This window comes from Plecotus auritus (genome assembly GCF_963455305.1).
Source record: "Plecotus auritus genome assembly, chromosome: 9".
Classification (NCBI taxonomy): domain Eukaryota; kingdom Metazoa; phylum Chordata; class Mammalia; order Chiroptera; family Vespertilionidae; genus Plecotus; species Plecotus auritus.
In genome coordinates, this window is record NC_137783.1 from 4798676 (window position 1) to 4818020 (window position 19345).

At 58.7% G+C, this 19345-nt stretch overlaps 1 protein-coding gene across 12 annotated transcripts in view; it reads right to left on the reverse strand.

Moving 5' to 3' along the window:
- Positions 1-19345, reverse strand: part of EBF3 (EBF transcription factor 3) — a 125798-nt gene that overhangs the window by 17782 nt on the left and 88671 nt on the right. For 8 of the 12 annotated variants that reach the window (XM_080642060.1, XM_080642061.1, XM_080642062.1 and 5 more), the window contains 3 exons: positions 17834-17978; positions 11916-12046; positions 11326-11452 (listed from right to left, as the gene is read on the reverse strand). In XM_080642060.1, the coding sequence (XP_080498186.1) occupies positions 11326-11452; positions 11916-12046; positions 17834-17978 (403 nt within the window). The remainder of the gene's footprint in view (positions 1-11325; positions 11453-11915; positions 12047-17833; positions 17979-19345) is intronic. The other 4 variants (XM_080642059.1, XM_080642057.1, XM_080642067.1 and 1 more) reach the window with 1 other exon arrangement.

Genomic DNA, 19345 nt, shown 5'->3' on the forward strand with positions numbered 1-19345 from the left:
GGCACCGTCCGTAACCAAGACTTCTAAGGATGGGCAAGCTCCTCGCTTGACTTCTAATGGGAAGACGACACCCTCGCTCCCATGGGGAGCACTGCTCTGTATTCACACGGACGGCCCCGCTGGCCGTGTGGTGTGCACAGGGCCCCGCGGCCACTCCCCGACGCCAGGCAGCGGGTGGCGGCATTGTGACGTGACACCTAGTGCGGAAAGGGGACAGCTCACCTCCTTCATACCCACCTACCCTGGCCGACAACTGCTGGGTGGCACTGCAACAGTTCTGTTACGTTCCTCCGAGCACGCACGGGATTGCGGCTCTCGCAGTCCTGTCCTCAGGCCCGGCCAGCCACACACTAAGCAACCTCAGTCTGCCCCGGGGACAACTCCCCACAGTGCGGCCCTGAGGTAGGGAGGTGGACGGGCCACCCCATGAGCCCTCGCATCCGCCCCTCAAGGCTGTTCTAGCAAATACTACCGCTCCCCATGTACAGAAGGGCTATGAACAAGGCAAAGGAGAAGCTAGAGAAGAAATCCAGGCCAGGCGCCCCGCACGGGGTCCCTTTTCTCTAAGAAACAGTCAGGTTTCTGGTGTCATCCGCCCTCTTAGAGATACTGGGACAGGGGACTTGAAACCCAGTGGGCAACGCTCTGTGGAGGACCATCGGGCAATGGATTTGCACACTTCACCCGAGCGTAAAACTCTCCACTAGAACGTGAGCTGCAAAATGAGCCACAAAAGCTCGCCCCTCCCCAGAGCAGACGTCCCTGACCCAGAAAGGCCTGTGTTCCCGAAGCCGCCAGCCCCCCACGGGGCTTCCCAGGCCACCTATTCTCTTGTTCAGGGTCCACCCGCCTCCTTGATGGTGGGGCCATCACCCTGTGTCATGGCACCTGCCCTACTCAGTGCAGAGCACACAGTAGGTGCACAAAACAATGAGTCACGATGGGGGGCTTCCTGAGGATACAGGCCAATGGCGAAGGTATCGCGACGATTTGGATTTTCAGAAGCCGAAGTGAATGTAATGTTTCTCATTTGTCTACACAAAAGCTTGGTCACAAATATCTCAAAGCAGCGTGATTGGTGATACCCAAGTGCCCATCACGGATGAGTGGGTAACAGGTTGGGGTCCATCCTATGCCGGGATACTACGCTGCCGTGCTCAGGGAAGAAGCTCTGGCCCACTACAACACGGGGGAGCCTTGAACTGCTACAAAGGACCATCTATTGAGCAGAACGTCCAGGAGAGGCCAATGCAGAGAGACAGGAAGTAGATGGGTGGCCGCCTGGGGTGGGGGGAGGGGCGCAGTGGGAACGGCTGACTGCTGATGGATACGGAGTTCCTCCTTGAGGGTTGAAAATGTTCTTCGTTAGGTTAATGGCTGCACAACTTGGTGAATACACTAAGAGCCACTTCCGTGTACACTTTGAACGGGTGGGTTTTTGTTATGTGACCTATACCCGAATAAAAACAACATTTTATGTGAATGTAACCTCTCTCATCTGGCTTAGCGTCTGTGGGCCAGCTCTGCCTGTCCCGGGAAGTGCCTTCGTGGTCCGAAAGCCGCCTGGCGTCTGTGTAAAAGCGCGGGGACCTCACGGGTGTGAGCCAGGCAGACCCCGCTGTGGGGAAGGGCAGGGGGAGGGAACAGGCGCCCCCGTAGCATGTGACGTGGCTTCCCAACAGCACTGCCCTTTCAGGCTCCCGAAGGCGTTTGCACCTCCCGCCTTTCAGGCTGAATAAAGAAAAGGAACGTTCTCAGAGCCATGAAGACATCGCCAAGAAAACGTCAATACTGGGATCCCCAAACCACCGTCCTTTCGCCCAGAATTCTGGGTCACGTGTCTCATGTACAACGGCCCTATTTCCTCACAAGGGACCCTGAAATCCCCAACGTGTGGGGAAGAGAAGGCCTCTGAGGGGCGCCCGACTCCTTCCCCATCCCCCATGGCAGCCCTGCCTACAGCCGCCTGACCGGCCCCCTGACTCCTCCGGCTCCCTGCACACCGTCCCCCAGGAGACCCCCCAGAAAACCTCAGGGAGCCTCAGCCATCCCTCCTCTCGAACTCCCCACCATTCATGACCGTTTCATTAACGTCTCTCCCTGCGTGTTCCGTGGCTGGACACGCGGCCATGCAGCAGACACCTGCCGGTGAGCCCCGAGCCAGGCTGTGGGGCAGCCCCGGCTGCTTCCCCACCCCCAGCCCCAAAGCACGGATGGCCCCTCCCTCTCTGGATCACCTGCCTGCCCACCTGGCCCAGGTGGCATCGGGCAGACACTGAGCAGCAGGAACCCAATCGTGGCGACTGTGACCTTCAACGTCACATCCTTCGACACCACACTTGTCAGCTGGTATTTCCCGAGCGCAGAAGGAGGAAGTGACGAAGACAGTCACGGAGTCGGGGTCAGTGAGGACGAGAGGCAGGGCTGGGACGGCGTCTGGGCGCAGGCGTCCGGGACGCAGTCGCTGGGACTGTGACCACAGAAGGCAAGCGTGCGGGCTCCGCGGGGGCGGGACAGCACCTCACACACGTGCACTCACTTTCGTGGTATTGAAGCAAGTCACTTTGAAGTGACCTCCACTGTAACTGACCACAAACACACGAGGCAGAGTGACACTCGGGGACACTGTCGCCTGAGGCCCAGTACGTCGTAGAGCAAACACCAGGCCACCCCCACGGTGGCCGCCCTTCAGCCACAGTAACACCTGGAGCTGCTCCGGGTGCCGGTGCCTGATCACCACCCAGGCGCCAGCAGGCCCCACAGGTGCACCTGGGCGGCGCCTGTACCGCGGACGTGCTCATCAGAAAGCGCCGAGTTGGTCTTCAAAACCAGGGGGAGTGGCTGTCATGGCTAACGCACCTGCCAGGCGCATGGTCCAGGACAGGCGTCCTCAAACTACGGCCCGCCGGGTGCCGCTGCCTGTCCTGCTTAGCAGCCGACTCGTCCCGGGCCCGCAGTGCGCATAGGAATTTGTTCATTGTTGTTTTTTAAACTATAGTCCGGCCCTCCAACGGTCTGAGGGACAGTGAACTGACCCCCTGTTTAAAAAGTTTGAGGACCCCTGGTCCAGGAGGCCGGAGGAGTGCAGCACGGGGTGCCTGGGCACGACGGCGCGGGGGGGTGCCTGGGCAGGGCGGCGAGGGGGGTGCCTGGGCAGGGCGGCGCGGGGGGGGGGGGGGGTGCCTGGGCAGGACGGCGAGGGGGCAGGGCCTTCCTTGGGAGGAAAAGGGGTGAAAAGATGGAGAAGGCCTCTGGCAGAACTCCCCACATCTAACCACCTCAGTGCCTGACTCCCCGTCTTCACTGGCCATCTGATGCGGGGGGCGGGGAGCACCCCAGGGGGGGACCCCCTTGTCAGGCCGTGGGATTGCCGCGGGCAGAGGGCAGGGCATGAGGAGGGGGACGTGTGGGAGGGAGGAGAGGACCGCCGACCCACCGCCAGGCGCACCTAAAGGAACCTCCTCCATAGACAGCCTGGGCCCGCGTGTGCCGAGCCCTGCCCGGCCGTCTCGGTGGAGGCGGAAGCGGCTGTTAGAATCTGACACGCTCTCCAGGGAGCCGCCCGGAGTGCGTGCCGTCCTCACGCACACGCTCAGGTCCCTCGGACCCGAGGCACGCCACATGCTCACTCGTCAGCACTGGAAGGGCCTTCCGTTCTGTTGTTTCCTTGGAAAACCATTCTCAGAAAGTTAGGGTTTTGCATTTTCTACGGCTGACGGGAAGGAAGATGCTTTTAACAGGCTCTTCCTCAGCCTGAGCTTTGGGGATCTCGGCCGGGAGCCGATGTGTGGGGACAGGTCCACAACCTCCCAGAGTCAAGGTTTCAGGGGAGAGTGTGAGCCCCACCTCCGGTGACACGCCCCGGTGTGCACCCCAGCCGTGGAGCCGGGGAGGGCTGCGTCCTCGGGGGCTGGGTCAGGCCGCAGGAAACAGCGAGCGGCGTCCAGCTCCCGTTCCCAGTCTTCCAGGACCGCAGAGCGTCAACCTGCTGCTTGTCCACAGGCCCACACGCTGGTGTCAGGTGCCTGTGACGGCACCGGGTCCTCCCGGGCGAGCTCAGGGCCATTCTCTCCGCCGTTTTGACACCTTGTCATCTCTGCGTTACTCAGCACTCAGGTTGGTCACAGCCACCTTGTTGGGCTTCCAAATGGTCACTGGTTCGTTGCCCGCCATCCCACCGTCTCCCCGGACTCTTCCCGCGCTGTTCTCAGAAGCGTGACGTGCACCTGACCCACCGGAACTCAGATCCAACCCACAGGGGAGCCCGTCCTCCATGCCTCCCCTCCTCGCGCCTCCTGGACGGTGGGCAGCGAGGCGGGACCCTGCCCACCCGGCCCGGCGGCTGAGGACCAGGGCGCCTCCCCGCCCGCCCGCCGCATCCCCACAGCTGCCGACGGGAGCCCGATGACCCTTTTGTCCTTTGGGGAAGATGAATGGCTGTCTCCTCGGGGCTGCATTTTGTCGGGTTGGGTGCCGGAGAGTCGATACCTTCACCTTGACACGGAAACTTGGTGATTTATCCCTCGGTGTCTCCTCCGGGGTGAGCGCGGCCCGGAAAGTGCAGCCAATCGGGGCGCGGGGGCAGACTTTGGTCACAGCCACTTGGAAAGCAACCAAAGCCCCTCTGATGACAGACAAATGTGTCTTGTTAGCGACTGCCCAAAAGCGCTTGACTTGTACTAATAACAGAAAGGCCATGCTGGTCACCGAGGGTCCAAAGACGAAGCACCCTGTCACCAGCCTGGTTGGGAAATTAGCAAATAATGTTCTTTTCCTTGATAAATGGGTGACAGCTCCCTCTCACCAATCATTTTTAACATTTTGATGCGTGCCTACGATCCCACTGGAGGAGCAGGAAAGTTTACTGGCCTCAATTTTCAGATGATGAATGGAACTCTCTAAATGTGCGATTTCTGTATGAGGTATAGTTCATTTTAAGCAATTCTAGTAAATGGGTGTCACTGATTAGGACAAATCGTCTGCTTGTGCAATAGCACACGCGGTGGGCCTCATTCTCCTGCCTCCGTGGAGACAGGGAACACGGGGACGGCCGTGACCCCGGGAGCCATGGAGTCTGTGCGTCCGGCACCCACTCAGCATCCTCGCAGACGACCGGACGGCCCTCCCGGCCATCCTGTCCGGTGCCGTGTCGCACGATGCACAGGTGGGCACCCTCCCTTCCCTGCGGCCCTCAGGAGCCCGGGATGACCCCCAAGCCGGCCCTCCCAGCTGGCACACCATCCCCGTCGATGGGGAAGACTCGCCGTCTGCCACCAAGGTGGGAGCAAGTGACAAGAGCAAAGGTGGGGGCTGCTGGGGGGAGAGGCGACATTGTCACGTCCTGCGGTAGCTGGGTCGCTGTCCCAGCCCCCAATTCTGGGCAGGTATGGAGAGGGGCTGAGGGGAAAAGGCACGCACCAGCCTGTGCTGCCACTTAACGCACCGCATAGAAAAGCAGGGGTGTGGACGCTCCAGGGGAGCTCGGGCTCCCACCGGGCCCCCCAGCTGGCCCGCCGGAACCATGAACCCCGTGAGGCTGCAGAGAGGGCTGGCCAGGGGCCCGCCGGCACCACTGGGCCTCATGGGCTGGGACAGATGGGGGCGCCCAGGAGTAACAGACTGAATTGGCTAGAAGTGTCCCCAATTCTAGGACCCATGATTAAAATACTGGTTTCTCCACCGTGTCCACAGAGGTGGTGGGGAATGTGGACTAAGCAGGGGGTTCACCGAAGGAGGGCTTAGCCGGGGTGGAGCAGCCAGATTATCTGGTCTCGGGCGGCAATCGGCCCGCTGCTGTGTGGAGACAGCGATTTGTTGGAAGCGCGCTGGCCTGGGCGACGGCTCCTGGTGCCGGCCGTGGTCGCGGGCGCTATTGACTGCACCGTGCGTCCCCCGCTGTTGACAGAATCCCATCTCAGTGCGCACAAAGATCTTCAAAACACTTCAGACGCACAAGCACCTTTCAAGGGGCGAGTGAAGTGGGGGTTAAATGGTGGAGCCCGCCGGCGGCTGCGGCGCGGGCACGGGAAGGAAACTGCCACCGCGCTGCCGGGACAGCACCCGGGGACCTGACGTGTCGCCCGTTGAAGGCACGATCTGACTTTTTTAAATCAAAATAGCAGAAAACGTAAATACTGTATCAGAAATAGCAATTACTGGGCGAGTAATGATTTCATACGCCTGCAATCGAACGCACGTTTCTGTGCGGGAAATCATCATTTTCATGGCCCCGTCCAGAGGTAAATTTCAGACCTGAGCCTGGGCCGCGCACCCGGCAGACAAGCCCCGTCTGTGCCCGCCCTGGACGTGTTCACCATCGGCCGCCAACGTCTCCCTTCGCGACCGGGCTTGGCCCCGCGGCAGCCGATGCGTTGACTCCCGGTAATGTGTGGTAATTTCTTTAACTGAGCAAAGGAAATCTCTAAAATGAGGGTGGGTCAGCCAGACATTTTGGGTCCAAGAGGTCAAGAGCAGGAGCCCCCTCGAGTGACCCTGGCGTCCTGGGGGGCCATGCTGGAAGGGACGCCACCACCTAGGGGCTTCACTGCTTTGATGTGCTGGGAACCCGGCCCGCCAAACCGACGCCTCAAGTCACAGACACACTCGTGCGAGGACACCCACACCTGGACACGTGTGTGCAAAGGTAGCGTCCACTCTCACATAGCTTCAGTCCGAGGCAGACAGTTCCAACTTGTCTCCATCCAATAACGCTGCAATGCTTCTATCCTAATCAAATAAGAATTCTGTGGCCCCTGCCGATCGGACGGGCTTCTCCTGGGGAAGTGAGGGAAGGAGACGGGTCAGTCTTCCCAGTGAGCCTGTGCGTCTCAGGTAGGCTGTTCCGGGACCACGTTAATTATTATTAAACAAGCAGCTGAGACACGATTAGACAAATATTAAAACAAGCGTGGCACTCAGGTATTAATTTGCACTCTTCACTTTAAACGCAGCGAATATCTCATTAATTTAATTTTAGGTGCCCGGCGTTTATTCTGCATTTTACAGTCTAGGAGGCAATTTACTATTAACTGGCAATTACATACAGAGTGATTGTTAATTCTGCTCCTAAGTGCTAGCCGCTTGGAAATGGTTCTCGCTCTCTCATTCCTGACCTTCTCACAACAGGGGTGAGGCTCGCTGGGAATACGCAGGCCTGGGATGGAGGGGCCGGACATGACGCTTGTGACTCATTCTTTTAATTCACCGGCCAATCAACCCAACGGCCACTGCTTCCCAAGGTAATCGTGTCTTTAGAGCAGGCGTCCTCAAACTGCGGCCCGCGGGCCACATGCGGCCCGCCGAGGACATTGATCCGGCCCGCCGGGTGCCGCTGCCTGTCCTGCTTAGCAGCCAACTCGTCTCGGGCCCGCAGTGCGCATAGGAATTTGTTCATAGTTGTTTTTTTTTTTAAGCTATAGTCCGGCCCTCCAACGGTCTGAGGGACAGTGAACTGGCCCCCTGTTTAAAACGTTTGAGGACCCCTGCTAGAGCAAGCAGCAGGCCAAGGGGCCTGGTGGATGGGCCTGGCCGCCTCCCCTTCCCAGGGCAGGGGCCGCGGGGAGCGCCACGCCCACTTGGGGTTGACTGACTGGGCCTGGGTCTGAAGAACCTCGTGTTTCTCGGATCCCCAGAAACAGATCCCTTAGGCCTTCGCCCCTGCGGGCGGGGCTCCTCCTCGGCGCATGCACGTTCATTATCCGAGGCCGGCCGCTGGCGGGAAGGCTCAGCGCGAGGGTGTCCCGGCAGCCTCTGGGGGGGGGCACTGATGGGAGCCAGATGCCCAGGGGACGGTGCCCTCCCTGCAGGGCTGCCCTGAGCCCGCGTGCAGAGGCGGGATCGGCTTTCAGGGGGCGCAGTTCCCAGTGATTATTCTTTGTCCCCATCAATTTCAGGGCAACGCAAGTCAGACAGCAGCTTCCAGGTCAGACAGGCTATGACCCCACCTCGCCTCCGCTCCCCTTCCAGGGCGTTTGAAATGTATATTCCTGTTAATGATTGGGGTGGGGGAGGCAATAAATTAGCCTCCTGCTAGCAAAGGCCCCGCTCACTGAATGGCTCCATTGAAGGCCCTTTCGTGGGAGAACTCTCGGTGGAGAAAGTCCCGAAGCCCTGGGCAGCCGGGTCCCTGAACGTCGGGCCCAACCAGCCCAGTCCGCTTACAGTGGACACCATGTCCACTGGGGAATGGAAGACGGGCCACCGGGTGGCTGATGGACCTGACTCAGGGTTAAACTCCTTCCCATGGAGGGGGGCGGCGTAGAACACCCCAGAACTCCCAGAGGAGGTGGCTGGCCAAGGAAGGGGTCCTGGCCAGCTGGAGGGCACAGAGGTGGCCACGCCCGGCCGGTGTAGCTCAGCGGTTGAGCATCGACCCAGGATCCAAGAGGCCGCTGGTTCGGTTCCAATCAGACCACATACCGGGTTGCGGGCTCCATCCCCTGTGGGGCGTGTAGGAGGCAGCCAATTGATGATGTTTCTCTCTCATCCGTGTCTGTATCTCTCTATCCCTCTCCCTTCCTCTCTCTCTCTCTCTCTCTCTCTCTCTCTCTCTAAAAGATCAATAAAAACATTTTTTTAAAAGAGGGTGGCAGAGAGAGCTGCTCGGACACCCACACCCCTCACACTGGCCCTGAAGCAGGCCCTCGCCACGCGACACCCACTGGCCAATGACAGGTGGCTCCTCCTGGCGCATTTTCCAAAGGCATCTTTGTTTACAATGCTCAGCCCGGGGCCCTGCTCTCCCCCGCGGGACCAGAGTCCTCAGAAAAGAGTAGCCATCGCTCCCAGCCAGCCCGTCTCCCTCTGAAAAGCCCACACATGGGGAAATCTGAATGCCAAGGTCTGGTCGACACAAGGACCCACTGAGGCCCATGGGGCGGGGGCGGTGCGGACTGAACCCCGAGGGCCCGACAGTCCCATGGAACAAGCGGTCTCACATCCACGTCTGTGCCGAGCAGGTCGGTCTTGCCACACAGAGCCATGCTCCCTTTGGTGCCCCAACGCGACCGAGGACCATGTGTCACGTGGCAGACACGTGGAGGACCATGTATCACGTGGCAGACACGTGGAGGACCATGTGTCACGTGGCAGACACGTGGAGGACCATGTGTCACGTGGCAGACACGTGGAGGAGCATGTGTCACGTGGCAGACACGTGGAGGACCATGTGTCACGTGGCAGATACGTGGAGGACCATGTGTCACGTGGCAGACACGTGGAGGACCATGTGTCACGTGGCAGACACGTGGAGGACCATGTGTCACGTGGCAGACACGTGGAGGAGCATGTGTCATGTGGCAGACACGTGGAGGAGCATGTGTCATGTGGAGGAGCATGTGTCATGTGGGAGACACGTGGAGGAGCATGTGTCACGTGGCAGACACGTGGAGGAGCATGTGTCACGTGGCAGACACGTGGAGGAGCATGTGTCACATGGCAGACACGTGGAGGAGCATGTCACGTGGCAGACATGTGACATGGCTCCTGAGTGGATAACAAAGTCCCTTCCTTTGAGGGACTCAGGACCCCGACAGAAGTTGTACCGTGAAAACCGTCCACAGGAGGCACCGCTCCGCGGGTACCACTCCCCTGTGGGTCGGACACGCCCCTAAGTGCTCCCTGACCCTCACAGACCCACAGGTGGGGCTGAGCAGAAGTGGCACTCGGGCTGGAGCCTGGCGCCAGGTCCCCGGCCAACACCAAGCAGAGCGGGGGGGCCCACTGCCTCCGCAGCCTGAAGTTCACGGCCAGAAACGCAGAGACGCGCAGCCCCCGGCCAGCAGTCAGCGAAGAGGCACGCGGAGCGTGGGGGCGGGCGCGGCTGCAGTGCACAGGACACGGGCGGGCAGAGGTGCTGAGAGAGGCACCGCCCGGGGAGGCCTCCTGACGCGCCGCCCGGCCCCCCGGACCCGCACCCACAGCCTGGTCTCCTGCTCAAGTGTGGGCACGTGCTCTCCAAGTGCCCAGTCTACAGCCCCTGCATGTCTGCACATTTCCACCCACGGGGAGCCCCGCCGGCTGCATGGGCTGCCCCCTCCAGCCCCGGGCCTGCCCTGGAGCCAAGAGCAGCCGGACCAGGAGGGGGCAGCACGCGGACCAGGAGGGGCCGGCACACCTCCCACAGCTTCTTGCCAACACACTTGTCCTGGGTTTGGGGCAGCTCTGGAATCACGGGGGGGGCGGGGGGAGGGGGACCGTGCTAGTCCCCTGGGAGGAAGTGGCCTCTGGTGTGGAGCAGGTACCCCCACACACACCCTGACCACATGGAGGGGTGCTGAGGGGCTCAAAGAGAAGGCACCCTCCCCCATCAAGGACCCCAGGTATCGCCGGCAGGCCAGGCTGGCCCGGGGTGACCCTGGTCTCCTGGAAAGTGGGTGCTGAAAGCATTTACACTCTGCATGTCACACTCACTCAGTCCTTCCTAAAATCGGGGTGGGTGAGGCACCCCCACTCTCTTCACACTCCAAAGTGGGAGGGACCTCGAGCCCATGTCACCTGCCTGCTGGACAGAGGACAGCCTTCCATCCTGATGGGAGCCAGACCCGCCGGGGCGTCCTGCCGCTGGTGACAGCTTGTCGGAGCCCAGAGCCCAGGCTCCTGCTGTGGCCTCCCGCCGCCCTCGTACACATCAGGGCCACAACCCTTCGGGGACGAGTCCTCGTCCACGTCACCCTCCTGGGTTTCAGCAGGTGCTGCCATCGCTAAATACACTTCGCAAAGGTGACAGTTTGTGCACTTGGCTAGGACGGGAACCGAGTCCTAGCACGGCTTACGCTTATTTACGGCGTCTCCCACCGCGAGCTCGAAGGAATCCCGTCAACCAAGCAACGTTCCGGTAACAAACCGTTACCGCAACCCTCCTGATGGCACCGGTTTCTCCAAAAGCCTCGCAGAAGCAGCGTAAGGCACGTGTGTGACCCAGGCCTGGCGCAGAGACCTGGCGTACGCTGGAGGCCCGTCAGTTACAGGGTGCGTGACTGAACCTCTGAGACTCGGCTTGTGCACATGAGCGGCGGTGACATCATTTGGGCAGCCCCGAGATGTTAGCTGGGGTGACCCGTTACCGATAACCACCCCCTCCCTGCCCCAGCCTGGCTTTCAAGGTGAGAAGGCTGAGGGCCACAAGGGAGGGGCCCCAGGTCACATGGCCAGGTGGGCCGCACCTGTCCACCGGCATCCCTCCAGCGCGGCTGGGGACAGACACTGCTGCCGACAAAGCCTGCCCCTGGGCCCGGGGGCCTCCCCAGCCTGTGTGTGCCGCGCCCGCGTGTGCTGTCCTGAGGGGCATCTACCGCTTTGCCACAAACGCCGAGAAGGGGGACTCACCGGTGTAGACAAACCGCCCAGGAGCGCCTTTACAGAACTGCTTGGACTTGTAGGACAGGGTGACCTCGACGACGCCAGGAATGTGCCTCGGCGGGGTCTGGACTCGGATGGCGTGGGGAGTTATCAGCTACAAAAACCACACGGTGAGCAGGCTTTCAGGGCGCTGCCTGAGAGGGACACTCGCCAGTTGGACATAATTACCAAAATGAGCAAAATTGGACCATTGTCTCGGAGCGCCCCCTCCTAGCTGTCACCCGGAGAGGCGGGACTAGAGCTCTTTAAGGAAAAGGTCTGCAAGTGGTCCCGGGTTTTAGTTTGCAGGAAAGGCCACAGGGCATCATTCATATGAAAATTGCCACCATATGTCCCCTGAAACCTGCTTCTGGTGATGCAGGCACTGATTGTTCCAGTGTCGGGGGGACCTCCTACGACCGGGCTGGAACCCCAGGGCTGGGCGGGGGCGCTCTGCACCCACCGGGGAACGTCGGTGAAAGGGGGATTTGCCCTAGGGCGCCTGTGTCTGTGCCGTCAAGCCCCCCCCCCACCCCCCGTGGAAAAGCTCCCGCTGAGTCCCCGAGGTGCGGGCTTACCTCGCTCCACACCAGCATCGTCCCGAACACCACCTGCAGGCCGTCAAAGAAGTTGTCTCCGATGATGATCACGGTGGCCCCGCCCGTGGTCCAGCCTTCACTGGGGCTGATGGCCTTGATGCACGGAGTGGCTGCTCACACAAGACAGAGAAGGCAGACCTTAGCGCCCGGCCGGCCACGCCAGCACTCACCCACCTCGAGTCGCCCGGGCGCAGCAGGCGGGGAGGCGGGCCCTGCCTCCGGGCGCCACGCGAAGGGCGATCGTAGATCAGCATGCTGATGTGTTTAAAGCAAACTATTAAATGTTTTATAAAGCAAAGGCCAAGCCATAGAATACGAGTGAGCAAGAAAAAAAAAAATAGCAAATTACGTGTCAGGGCAAATACGACTATTACAAATGATTAAGCCGCGTGCGCACGCGGCACGCCGATTTATCTGCTCCGCTGTCCGGGTCTGAGCAGAGTCAATCAAAAGGCTGTTGAGGGGCTGGAGGAGCAAGTGCCTGGCATTTCCATTCCTCAGGAGCAGCTAATTGGGTTGGGCTTTTCCATCCGCGAACTTTGCCTTTTGGTTAAACTTCATTTTCCTCTGTCACTCCACAATTACTACTTTTCACTTTTCATCAGGGGAAAAAAAATCAAAAGCGCTCTATTAATACTTTTGTCAAAGGTACACGTTTTACATCTGATATTGTTTGTCGACAGGAATCCCCGAGCCGCGGGCCTGACCTCTCTTTGTCTCCCAAGCCCTCGCATTTGCATGAGTTATTACAACGGCGCTGCCGGCCTGGCCTGCGCACAGGCGGCCCTGCTGGAGGGAGGGGAGGGCTCCGGTGGTAGCGGGAGGGCCGGGGCGGGGGGGGGGGGGAGGGGGAGGGGGAGAGGGGCCAGGAGGCCACAGCCTAGGGAGGCAGGCAGGAGGCCCGGCAAGGTGCTCCCAGCAGCCCCGTGCGAGGCCAGGCCGGCGGAAGGCTGTGGCCTCATGGAGGCTGCTTTGTTCTGGCCTTTGATCAGCCCCTCTGCTAGGTGGTGGCAGACCTGGTCTCCTGCCTTTGATGGCCTTTCGTAGGCAGGCCCCATGCAAAGGAGGGGCTCCTTAGACAAGCTGGCTGCCCCTCCCTGCTCAGCGCGCAAACTGGTCCCTTGCAGGGCCTTCTCTGACTAGCTGGTGCCGTCCTCGGGACTCTGGGCCCACCCTACCTCTCTCCCTCTCTCGCTTGGGCACCCAAAGAACAGCTGTGTAGGCCTGTGGGATGGCTGCTGGGCGGCCCCCGGGACTTGACTTGCCAGGTCTCCTGCCTGATGCTGTCCGGAGGTAGCAGGTGGCCCAGGCCTCCATCCTCCATCCACAGAGAGGAGGAGCACCACCCCGGCCCTAGGCCACCCCAGGGCTTGTCCCCTCTCCCCCCCCCCCCCGCCCCGCTTCCTGGCGGGGTGGGGTGCAAAGACGAGGCGTGGATGGAGGAACCGGTGGTTTCCTCCCGACAACCTCTGGGGACATCTGTCCAAAAAGTAGTCACTGATCTTGGGAGACGGAGGGGCTCCCGCCAGCCGCCGAGTGCCTGCTCGCTCCCAGGGCTCTGTGCGCAGACGGGCGCGCCCCAAGGCCACGCCGGGGCCCTATCCGACTGCTCATCTCATGGGGGGGGGGGGCCACCCCCCCCGCCGTGCCGCTCGGCGTCCGATAAATCATCTTTTCAGACTCCGGGTCAGCCGTGGCCACACGTCTTCCTAAGCGGGCGTTTTCCGGAAGCCCGCGTGGTGGCTCCCCGCCGGGTCATGGCGGCAATCGGCAGACACCGTCTAGTTAATCACCATTAGCTATTGTTGTTGAGCAGCCCGCCGACATGCCACCTTCCTTTGTTTGCTCTAATGTTGGACTAGCGGGGGTTATATTTGCTCATTCCGCCGGCATCTCCCTCTGCAGCGGGAGCGCAGAGCACACACTGGGATCCCGCCCTTAACTAGCGCTGTTGACTTCATGCTAATAAGTTCATACAAATTTTCATTTCTGAGGCTTCCGAATGACATTTGCTTTTCTTAATTGCATGGAGAGCATTTGAAAAGGATCAGCTCTCTAAAGACTGACAAGTCTCCTCCAAGGGGGTGACCTTCATCAGCACAGCCAATTATGGCAAATAATTCACACCAAAAAAATTACAGTAAACAAATTTACTTTGGAGGTGAGAAAAGAAGAAGAAGAAAGAAAAAAAAAAAAACCTGGGATCTACGGCGCGCGCGCACGGGAGACTGCTATCTGGCAGCTGCGGCCCGGTGGAAGGCGCACCGCGGAATGCACGGGGCCGCTGGGCGGGGAGACACCCCGGCCTGGCCCGGCCTCCGCGCCGCCCACCGATAGCCATCTTCCTTCTGCCTGTGATTTGCATACATTTCAATGCACATATAGAGAGGGAACATGTGTTCAGTGGGAACCATGGCAAAATGAATTACACAGACAGCGTTAGAGATCTAATGATATACGTGCACAATGCACTCCAGCAGATGACGGGAGCTGGCACGCAGCTGAAGGTGGAGGAGAGGAGCAGGGCCGGGTGGGAGGGAGCCCCCTGGGCCCCCATCGCTCTCCCCGGGCCCCCTGTGGGAAGCGGTCCTGAAGACACATCCTGGCCTGGGAGCTCTCCTGTCCCTGTGGCTGCCCGGCCCCGGGAAAGGGGGCGGGGCGTGCCTGTCTGCAGATCCGACATGTGCCACAGTGACCTGTTTTTAACTCCAAGGAGCCTCTCAGCCTGCTCGCCAGAAGAGGCGCTGGCTGAGAGCACTCTTGGCCTTGACCTCCCGCGTCCTCCACCGCAGACCCCCACGTGGACTGGTTCGCCTGGGGAGGGGGGCCATGGTGCCCAGATTTCCAGGAACAAAAGTGAGGGAACTTGACGCCCGCCGGCATGGTTGACCAGAACACTTGATTTTGCCCCTTTTTTTTTTTCTTTTTTTTTTTTTTTTGGCGGGGAGGGGGTCTCGCTATCACATCCAGTATTCTGTGTATCCACAGCCTCCGTCCCGGTCCCCGTTAATCAGCCAGCTCCTCTGAGTAATATCCCAGCACTCGTCACCTTTCTCTGCATTCACAATATTGAGGCACTCAAACAGGCCTAATCTTGCCTCACGAAGACTCCTTTGTTCTGCCTGCTAAAATGTCTTGTAATTGTGCTTGGGATGTCCAGATGGCTGGCTGATACTCCAGCTGATAGGATTATACCTTTTACCTCTCCTAGGGCCATCTGTTCCCCTCAGCTCGAGAAAGCCCCACAGCCTGGATTCGGCCCTCCTTATTGCATAAACCTAACCGCATTACGGCGCTTGGCATGCAAATCGCCGTGCACTGCAGGCCTGCGCTGGGCAGGGCTCAGGGAGCTTTAAGCAGGGCTGGAGCCGTTTACGGGGGGGACAAGTGACAAGGAGCAAAAAAATGAAAGCCTGCGTGCGGCGGGGCCGCGCGGGAAGGTGGACGGCTGCTCGCCCCGCGCCTGTGTTCAATACTGTAAATAATCGGCCTCGCTTTCTGTGCGCGGAGGACGCCGTGGCAGGCGTCCACGGCGACAGCAGGGGGAATTCGTCTGCTTGGAAACCGTCGGCGAGTGTGTACACACGGCTGGTGAATATTAGATGATTGGATAATGAGGTGTTAGCCGGGAGAGGCTGCGCACAAGCAAAGCCTGCGGTTTATGGGGCACTTTCTCCTTCAAGCATGTGGGGCTGACTCAGAGCCAGCATCCCGCCCCTGCGCTGTGTCCCGGCCAGGCGGAACGAGGTCCCTGGGCTTTGGGACGAGGTGGCCGGACCCTAAAATGAATTCCCTGAGGGTCAGCTCTCCCCAGAAGGAACAGGATTACAGGGTGCGTCTCTCTTCATCCGAGAGAGGAGCTGGCGTGCTCTGTGGGGCACGTGAGGATCGGGCATTCGTTCCCAACGAAAACACAAGCCGAAACCTGATTGATTGGGCCTTTTCCTTGAAGATCTACACACGCTGGCTCCCGGCACCTCTCTGCCTCTTAAAATGGGGGGTCGCTCTCTGGGGTGGAACAGGTATTTCGCTCTCCTTGCAAGAGAGGGACTTGGCTTAAATGTTGATTTCAAAAAGAATTGAGAAACAAGCATTTAAAAAAAAAAAAAAAAACCTTGATCAAAACTGCTTCTGCAAATAGCTTTTGATGAGCTGGGTTTCACCTCCAAGGGGCCCACGCGTGGCCTTTGTTTTTCTAAATGCTGTATTTTCTGCTTACAGTCAAATGCTTTTCTCACGCTACTTACAAAAATAAATACTTGTACTTTGCTCAGATCCTAATAGCTCATTAGAGGAGGTGGTTTTGGACCCAGACTACAACCTAACACCAGAGGGCTGAGGGGCCTCCCCGAACCTATCGCGTGGCGAGCTCGGGTTCTCTGGGGAAGCGGGGACCGAGGACGGGGATTCAGCCTTCTTAATTGTGAGCCTCATTAGTGATGGTTGCTAGGCAAAACACACACCTACCTTCAGCGCACAGGAAGGAGATAAACAGTGCGTCACCGATGCTAATGAGTGGGCGCCCAAGGCGACCTTTAATTATTATATTTTTGTTCTCTTACACCTTCGTCATTAATGTGGAAAACAAATGAGTTTATTTTTGTGGACCACAGCAGATTCATAAACTGTCCTCCAGCGCTCACGTCTGAGTCACGCTTCGCTCGGATCATCTGCGTGTGCTCCGTGCGTTTCCCTGGGATGTGTGTGCTGCCTCGGGTGTGGCTCCTGGCCTGGAGACCTGGGAGGGAGGATCTGCCTACAGCCCCTCGGCCTGACGGGCTTTGCTCCAAAGGATTGAATTGTGCTGTTTTGTTTACAATTCACTTAAAAAAAAAACTCACGTTACTCTCTCAACAGTTCACATTGGTCTAAAGGCTTCGGCCCACAGGCACGGCAGCACGTGAGTGAGGGGCGTGGCCAAGGTCCCGGTGTCAGAGTTTCTGAGTTCTGACTCGTTGCCCAAGAGCACTTGCCCCCGCCTGTCTCTCTTACTACAGTTAGTCTCTTTCAACCCGCAAAGCAAGAAGTCAAGTGGAAGCATTTGGTGCAAACACCTTTGGCTATTGTTTCTCACCCACTCCACCCTGCCCCCATGGGTGATCACCCCCCTCTCTCCATCCACCCATCATCCATCCATCCATCCATCTTCCATCCATCCACCCATCATCCATCCATCCATCCATCCATCTTCCATCCATCATCCACCCATCCATCCATCCATCCATCATCCATCCATCCATCCATCCATCCATCTTCCATCCATCCACCCATCCATCTTCCATCCATCCACCCATCCATTCACCCATCATCCATCCTTCCATCCATCCATCTTCCATCCATCCATCCATCTTCCATCCATCCATCCACCCATCATCTACCCATCATCCATCTTCCATCCATCCATCCATCCATCCATCCATCCACCCATCATCTACCCATCCTCCATCTTCCATTCATCCATCCACCCATCCAGGGGCAAGGTATGGTCCTGGACTCCATCCTGGGCTGATGGGACTGGGATGTAACCACCCACCAAAACATGCACAAAGTCTGTGGGGATGACCTTCTGGATGGGGGCTTAGGACAAGCCAAAATAAAGCCAAATAAATCAAAACTCCAAGGAAAACTCTAAGCAAAAAGAAAGCTTAGAAACAAACCAATACAGTGAAGGCCGTGGTAGGTGAGGGGAGGGGAGAAGCTGAGCCCTCTTTAAGGGCGAGGAGGGAGGGAGGGGCCGGGCCACTCTGGGTAACACCAGGCCCGGCCGGGCATGAGGGGGGAGGCCTGACCAGCAAGGGGTGGGGGGAGGGGACAGTAACTCAACATGAACCAACATGAAGGATGGTGAAAGGAAAAGAAGCATTGCAAATAAAAAGAGACATGTAACATGTGCCTACCATTTTCCAGATAAGAAGGGGCCGTACCTTCTGACGGGTCGAGGCGGCGCGCCCGCCGCCCGTGTTTGGAGTTGTTGTGCACAAACATGTTGTCGGACACGGCCAGCACGTGGCCGTCCACGTTGACTGTGGTCGACACAACCACCTGCGAAGATGAAGTAGATTTGAAACGGGAGCCGGTGAGGAGAGCGCCACCCGCTTCAGGGAAGGGCAGCACTCAGCCCAGGCTGGTCCGGGCGGGTCTCCAGGCTGAGGGGCGGTGGCGGCTTTTTTTGGCTAATGGGCGCGAGTGGGTGGTTTGGTTTTGTTTGGTTTTGTTTTGACTCGAGATTGAGGCTCTTGAAAACCTGCTACCCTAATTACAGTTTAATCTCCTATTATGCTAACAAGTGAATTCAATTCAGAGAAATATTCTTCTAGCCATTAGCTTCGGAAACACCCCTCTGGCCACTCATTTTAAAGCTGCTGCTTTGATTGATCTGTTCACATATTGATTGGATAGCTTATCTAATTAAAATTAGTTCACTTGAGACAGTCCCCCTTGAAGACTGCTGAGGATTCAGTCGCCAAAAAAGGCTTCATAAATCAGGCGTGGTGCTACGGCCCGCATCCTCCCAGCGACGTGGGGTCAGTTCCACAATTACAGGGAACGCGTTTGCATCTGAAAAGGCCGAGTTGAATAGGAATTGTGAGTGTCCTCAGCCCAGGGGAAGGATCCTTTCTCAAGTACCTTGCAAGGATGGCCAGGACCCCGGCCTGCCCAGCAATGTCCTCTCGTTGGGGTGAGAGACTCCCGGCTTGTGCCCAGGTCAGAGGGTGGCCAGGGGGAGACAGGGAAGGGCCTCTTACTCTCAGTGGAAGTGAAAAAGGAACTCTTGCGGGAGGAGGTGGGGGACCAGAGGGCCTTCCCAGGTGACCGGTGACCAGCATCCCAGAATGGCACCCCAGGTGGGCCTGTGTGGTACGGTATTTCCAGAGAAGCTGGGGCGGCCAAGACGGGCCCAGGTGCAGTCTGGGGGTGATGCCTTGCCGCAGGACTCCTAGGGCTGGAGCCAGGATTTGGGGGACAAGGAGCCTGGCTCTTTGCCACGTGTGGGCAGCGCTGGGGGCTAGCACCACCTGGAGAACCACCCCCGCCCCCAGAAACTCTGGGCTTGAGCAGGTAAGCAGGGAACCAGAGGGGTTCACGTCCATGTCCGCCTTCCCCGCGCGGTCTGCACACATCAGAACACGCCCATAAATGACTGTGAGGAGCCGAAGCTACAGTGACCCTTAGTCAATACAATGTATCAACATCGGTTCCTCTGACGTAGCAAACGGACCACACAAGGCAAGACTCTACTAATCAGGGGAGCTGAGGGAGGGGTACCTGGGGGTACATGGAAATCCTCTGTACTCTTGTGAAATTTTCTGTAAGCCTGAAACTGCTCTTTAAAAAACTATTAGGGAAAAACTGATTTAAAAAATCATGTTTCAGGGTGAAAAAAAGACCAAAACTGCATACCTATACAC